Source organism: Malania oleifera, chromosome 13 (genome assembly GCF_029873635.1).
Source record: "Malania oleifera isolate guangnan ecotype guangnan chromosome 13, ASM2987363v1, whole genome shotgun sequence".
Classification (NCBI taxonomy): domain Eukaryota; kingdom Viridiplantae; phylum Streptophyta; class Magnoliopsida; order Santalales; family Ximeniaceae; genus Malania; species Malania oleifera.
The window spans coordinates 19,990,648-19,997,545 of NC_080429.1; the positions used below are offsets into that span (position 1 = coordinate 19,990,648).

The window sequence follows — 6,898 nt, forward strand, 5'->3', positions numbered from 1 at the left end:
AATGATACTCAAAAAAATTTCTCAATTGATAAAAAAAATGACTAGATTATATAGTGAAATTTATTTATTTATTTTTTAAAAATAAAATAAAAATGTCTTAAGTTTTTCTAGAAAAAACGAGTATCTACGTACATAAGGAAAGAGATGAGAAACTTTCAAGACTCCTACTCCAAAGAAAAAAAAAGTTCATAATATTTTAAAATCTTTTTAGGAAAATTATAATTTTACAAGTGCACTTATTTTAGTGGTGAAAGTTTAAGACATTGGTTTGAATTGGATAGTACTAAACTCGACTAACCAGAATCGTTACTTTGCCCCATGTTTATATTATTGACGCACAAATCTAAAGTTCAAAAAACCTTAATGAAATAACAATAATATAATCGAAAAAAAGAGCAAAGGAATCAATATTGGACCATTAAAGGGTGGCATGCATTTCGGTAGGATTAAATGGACTAAAACCCTCCTAGCCAGTCTTGTCCCACTTCTTCATTGTTCTAAATGTAAGCCATGGAGTATTTAACCTAGCATAATCCAACCAACTAGGTTACCAAAATAAATGCACCCTACTATCCATGTTATCAATATCAAATCACACACTCAGTTGATCTCAAAATGACCGCAACAATTAATCCATTAGAATAAGGTTCAAATGGTTACATATTTTATTTCCTTTAATTAATACTATTGACATCTTTTGTCTCGAATACATGCATCCCTACAATTTTAAGCAAAAATATGAAGGCTATAACTTTTTGCACAAATTTTCCCCTAATTATAGAACACAACATAACAAAAAAGACTAGATCACATCAATGGCTAAACCAAATTTTACGAGGAAAAATGTGCTTTAAGATAAGCTAAAACCCCCACAAAAGGTGCATTTATATACGTGGTTGGCTCCGATTGTACAAACACGTATCTTGAATCAGCATATGAGTCATCGCTACTGGGTCCTCCGACAATCGCCCCAACCAATAAATTAGGGTTGGAACTTTTGCTGGCGAAGTATATTGACCCCTCGTGGCACTCGATTCGGGTCGGATGTTGCGTAAGGCAAGGTAAGGAAGAGCCCCGATGGTGTATTTTCTGAGGGAATCTATTGCCATATCCCACCATGTATGACATTCCTAGAGGATTGCTTCCAAGGACATAGTCTGCCTGCCCCTTCACATATTGTCTAAGCCTCAATGGACTCACTATCACATTGCCACAATTAACTTTTCTATTGTAACGATTGAGATACCTAGAGTAGGCAAGTAGCAAGAAGGACAAGGACGTTGTGTGCTGCAAGTTGCTCCCTCCTGGCTTAAATAGCAGTCCCCCTAAAAAAATAGTGATGAACTATATTAGTTTCTTTCTTTTTTTGAAAAAAAAATTGAAGTATTTGATTTCGTATTTTAAACGCAATTTAGGGTACCACGAGAGTATGTGACGGATCTCATAGGCGATTCGGGTATGATGGAACATACAAACTTATCGGCATAAGCAACAAAGGGGGTATTCAAATAAGTCGTGCGATTCATCACCAACTATTGACACGAGAGGAAAGTTTAGATGAGATAGAAAAATCAAAATTGAAAATTGATTGCCTATTTGTTGTCATGTCGATCGAATTTCTCATTACCTTCGAAACGAGTACATTGATTCCGGCATGTTTGGCATCCCATCCAAATTCAGCAAAGCTACCATCTTGTTGGTATGCATAGCCATTTAGATTTCTCACAATATATGGATTTTCCAATGTATGGATGTTCCCTAAGACATATTTCCAATAGGATGGATCTTGGGTCGTCCTGTACAACCATGCTGCTGCCCAAATCAGTTCATCCTGCATGCACGCATTGTACCATGAACATACTTCTCATAAGTTTAATAAATACAAATTACTTTGTTTTATATATATATATATATGTATGTATATGTGTGTATGTATATAGATAAATATTATACCCAGTAGCCATTGAAATCACAGTAAAATGGGCACACTGCTGGATGCAGACTACCATCACTATAAGACCCCCTGAACTTATCTGCAAACTTAAAAACCTGATACATGGAAACACAAATTAAACATATAATAATACAATTAAAATATAATTACTTGTGGTGGTCATAATATGTAATTTATTTAAATAAATTGCACCACGAGTCCCTTAGGCTCTATTGAATTAATGCACTTCAAAACTAATCCTTAATTAGAATGTAATTTGATCCTTAAAGTTTTAGTTTCATATTTGATGGAATTCCTAAGCAAATACTTTCATTGTGTCGACTGTGAAACTTTAGGGGATTGAGGTAAGCAAGCACATACCGAGGCGGCCCTCTTTTGAAGCAAGGCAGCATAGGTGGAATTGTAACGCTTGAAGACCATGGAAGAGGCAGCTAGAGCGGCGGCGATCTCAGCAGAGACTTCAGAGCCAGGGCGTTGCCCGTTGACAGAGTAGGAGGCGCGGGAGGTATCCATGTCCTCCGGCCTTTCCCAACAGCTGTGGTCACTGTAAGGCTCGCCAACTTGGACGTAGACCTGATCGGGGTGGCTGGTGGCCTTAAGGAAGTAATCGGTTGCCCACTTGATGGCCTCCATAGCATGTTGCAGATCTGTTCCCATGAACTGCCCGAATTCTAGTACACTCCATGCAAGCATCGTCGTGGTAAATGCCATTGGAAAATTGAACTTCACGTTATCGCCAGCATCGTAGTATCCGCCCACCAGATCAACCTAATCGATCGGCCATCCATTCAAGAGATTGACTAATTGTCATTTGTTGTTTCATTAGCTTATGCTCGAAGGATTTCAACAACCAAGGCTCAATGGGATTTAATTGTGGAGTGAGAAAAAGTAAACTAATTTAAGCAGTTTATGAACTTTCACACATCACTTCTGAAAATTTTTTGTGATGATTGATTTTCTTCTGTCATGCATTGCTCTTTGCTGGGCAGTAGGCACTGCTTAATTATCTAAAGTAAATGAAGAATAAGCTATATGCACAAAACAAAGAAGTAACAATTATTACTCGGCCATATAAAACTTATGATAGAAGCTACTTTTAATTTACATAGCACACTGTATTTAAACAAGTTATATGTTAATGTCTCAAAAAATATGGAAACAAAAAAATTAATGTAAGTATAAAGACATTGCTATTGATCAATGCGATTTTTAAAAAAGGAGGTTTAAATCCACATTTGATTCATATAGTAGAACATATTGGAAATGAAATGAAATTAAAAATTTAATGAATAATATTACTTACTAAATGTGCAACAAGTAATTTATCAATTAGCATTATAAGAAGAAATCATTAATTAACTTTCCAGATTTGAAATCTTAGGTAGCTTCGACTACTTACAAGGACGGGTCTCATACCTAAATTTAAATTAATTATACATTAATATTGTAAAACATATGAAAAAAAATATTATGATTATTAAATACGGAAAAATGGGTACTTTACTTGATGAAAAACAAAAGCATGTTTCTTTAAAAAAGAGGTTTTACATCATATTAGTTCATACTAAAATCAACTGAGGGGTATTAATAAAATGAAATGAGAAAAAGTGAATAATATGTAAAAATTAAGTTTTAATTTCTTTTTGCCTGCACCAAAGTATGAAAAAGCAGTTCATTAATTGGAAAAATTAAAATTATAAATTATAAATTAACTTTTTAAAAATTTGATGTCATGGATAGTTGGAACACTCATAAGATAGACGTCAAGCCCAATGTGAGTTTCATCCTTAGTCCTTGCGTGTGAGTGTCCGAAACAGTATCTTGGATTCAAAAGTTGAAAAGTCTAGCTAAGATTAACTATTTAATCATTAAATGAAGAATAACCTATAAACGAATAAAAAAAAAAAAGAAAGAACAATGGCCAGCTTGAGAGAGAGAGAGACATACACCATTGTCAGAGCCATCGTGAAGGCCAGAAGCTTTCCGCCAAGCGACGCGCTGTGTGGGGGGCAAGGGGCCAGAGCGCTGGCACTCAAAGAACAAAATGCACTTTCTCAGGGCGTCAGCGTAATTGTGGGAAGCCACCAGTGCCGGCGCCACCATTAACGCCATTATTCCCACCACCGCCAACCGCCGTAAACCACCCACTTTACACTCACAGTCTCCGGCCGTGCCACCCATTCTGTAATATTCCCCTAGCTCCCTCCGATATCCTGTACCCAAATATAATATATATATATATATATATGCACACACACAAATATGTTTATATACACTCTTTTAGGAATTTATGATGAGAAATGCAGACGTTTTAATTAACTCAAAATGCCAGGAAATAATCCTCTGCACGCACGTCCATGATAGAAGCATGCATGAGAGAATGTACAAGAAGAGCCAGGCCGAGCGCATGCTCAGCCCAATGGAGAATGTTGAGGCCCACGCCAAACTTGGGCCGGCCTGTACCGCCAATGCTCAACTCTATAAATATTTTTTTTAAAAAAAATGAGCTTATTAAATTATTATTTTCTATTATAAATATTTATGCATTTCTATACTTATGCCAGTAACCAAACTGATTAATAATTTTATCTCAATATGAATGTCAAAATCAATATCTAAAGATCACGCAATCGCAAATCACATAAAATATATTGTTTCATAAATACAGATAAAATAGCTAAATTTTAAATTTGATTGGCTCGTGGAGTAGAATAAAAAATAATACACAAGTAATAAATAAAAAAATAAAAATTAAAAGAACAACTAAATAAACTGTAAATGTTTGTTATTTTATAAATCGATATTAAGAACTTTCAAAAATTTTAAGATCGACAGTTAATATACGTACCGTAAAGATTTTTAAGATAGAATGTTCCTCGGCTTCAAGAAACACTTCCAGAGAAGGGGTACGAGGTGGAAGGAGAAAGATTGATTTTAAACTTAAAAGATGCGCCTTCAAATTTGAAATAACATTGTTCCTTTTTATAGTTAAGAAGATCTGCAATTAAAAATATTTATAGTTGATTAATAATTCAAACTTAACTTGAGACGAATTCCAATCATAATTTTTATTGTCTTTTCATCATTCGTTTTATTAAACATGTCTCCCATTTTGAAAGAAAGCGTCTTTTTTTTTACTTTCCACCGATAAGAAAATTCTCAGAATTGATTCATATTATTTCGTTTGACTTTTAAAAATACATTTAAAAAATAAAATTCAATTTGATTTTCAACTTTCGAAAATAAGAACTATTTGAAAAGTCGGGCCAACAATTCCTTCAAAAGAAATCTTTTATCGCAGCACCATTTTTTTTTTTCTTTCTAAAGAATATATATTTGTTTGCTTTCAATTTTGTTTTAGAAAAAAATATGTTGTCACGATTATTTTCTTTGCTGACAAAATAATTTGTTATACACAATGCCTCTTATCTTTTCTTTCAGAAGTCAAATTTGAACTAAAAAGAACTTCTCCAACTTAGGAAATTTAAAATAAAATAAAATAATCTCAAGTTTAAATATAAATGATTTAAAACTAATTTTTTTTTTTCACTAATTTGTTATATATTTTATTTTATTTTTCAATTTGCTTTGTGACAAAACATTAAAAACTAAATATTTCATATTTTTCTTTCCTTACTCTAATATTTTTTAAGTTCTAAAATATACCTGTGTATAAGAGAAATTAATAAAAAAAAAAGAAAAACAATTTTTTTTTATCTTTTTCTATTAAATAAAATTTTGACTAAACAAATGAGAATGAAACCGGTAGGATCAGAAGAGCTTATGGGTGAGCTTGATACACATGGGTGAACACCAACCTGACCTAAAAGTTTAAGCCTATTAGATCTTGGGCCCAACCATGTATATAAGCACTCATCATCCACTCTAATTTTTCAATGTGGGACAAACTCACAAGTAAAATTCTCAACAATCTTTCTCTCACTTGTGAGTTCCAATTGCTCAGCCTTGAACAGAAACTATCTCCCTTATGGGAGTAAGCTCAATTCCCCAACAGTTGCTCAAGTAGGCCTTACCACTGGCGCCTTACGTGCCTCGGATTGCATTTCACATGCTTTTAAACTAATCTTACCTCCCACATCTTGACTCTATTCGGATCCATCTCAGGCCTAAATGATCCTTATTGGCCTCGGTCACACACTTGGTATTCCAACTATTAGCACGTTAGGAGAATTAGATTCATGTATCAACTTTTACAATGTCGCTGACCTAGAGTTACAAACCTTCGGTTCTGATACCACTTGTTAGGACCAGAGGAGCCCATGGGTGGACTTGATACACATGGGTGAACACCAACTTGACCCAACCACTTGCTCGAATCTCCCGCCTGACATGTTTCATCATAGCATTTGGGTTCTCCTCCATCTGTATGAAGTAAATAATATACCTCTTATTTGGTACATGTTGTCGAGAAGATCTCTTAAACTCCGAAGCTGGAGTAGGAGACGATGGTGCGACAATCTGCTCCACAGGTTCCTTTGCCTGAGGAATCTCGGCACTTTGCTATTGTGTCTCCTCTGCTTGAGGATTCTCGATGTTTCGTTATTGTGTCCTGACACCTTCTAGGACATCATCCAAGTCTACATAGGTTGTTTCATTTAGAATTGGCTCTGTAGGTTCTGTTGTGTGTCTATCTTTGTACATCTCTTTTTCATTAAATATCACATCTTTACTTATGATCATCTTCTTGTTTTCATCATCCCAAATGCGATACTCATACTTATCTTCACCGTAACTGACGAAGGTGCATTTCCAAGACTTTGGATCAAGCTTGTTTATGACATAATCATTAACATGCACATATGCTACGTAATTAAAAACTTTCAAATGTGAAAGTCTCTTCTGTTTTCCATTCCATACCTCTTCTGGTAGATTGTTGTCCAATGGTACTGATGGACTCCTATTAATCAAGTATGTTGTTGTATT

At 34.5% G+C, this 6,898-nt stretch overlaps 1 protein-coding gene across 1 annotated transcript; it reads right to left on the reverse strand.

Annotated features, from left to right (window-relative positions):
* Positions 1 to 831: 831 nt before the first annotated feature.
* LOC131145727 (endoglucanase 4-like) lies at positions 832 to 4,075 on the reverse strand. The gene is made up of 6 exons (XM_058094920.1): positions 3,902 to 4,075; positions 2,315 to 2,722; positions 1,954 to 2,049; positions 1,628 to 1,831; positions 1,421 to 1,532; positions 832 to 1,325 (listed from the first exon to the last, which is right to left on the reverse strand). The coding sequence occupies exons 1-6, from the start codon at positions 4,064 to 4,066 to the stop codon at positions 832 to 834; spliced, it is 1,479 nt and encodes a 492-aa protein (XP_057950903.1). The 5' UTR covers positions 4,067 to 4,075.
* Between the last annotated feature and the right edge of the window lie 2,823 nt (positions 4,076 to 6,898).

Bases quoted from the DNA above. Each gene is read 5' to 3' on its own strand.
- LOC131145727 (XM_058094920.1), bottom strand. From the start codon at position 4,066: ATGGCGTTAATGGTGGCGCCGGCACTGGTGGCTTCCCACAATTACGCT. The intron at 2,050-2,314 runs GTATGTGCTTGC...TCCATGTATCAG, and splicing joins TTCAAAAGAGGGCCGCCTCG to GTTTTTAAGTTTGCAGATAA. The intron at 1,533-1,627 runs GTAATGAGAAAT...TCGTGTCAATAG, and splicing joins TCAATGTACTCGTTTCGAAG to TTGGTGATGAATCGCACGAC.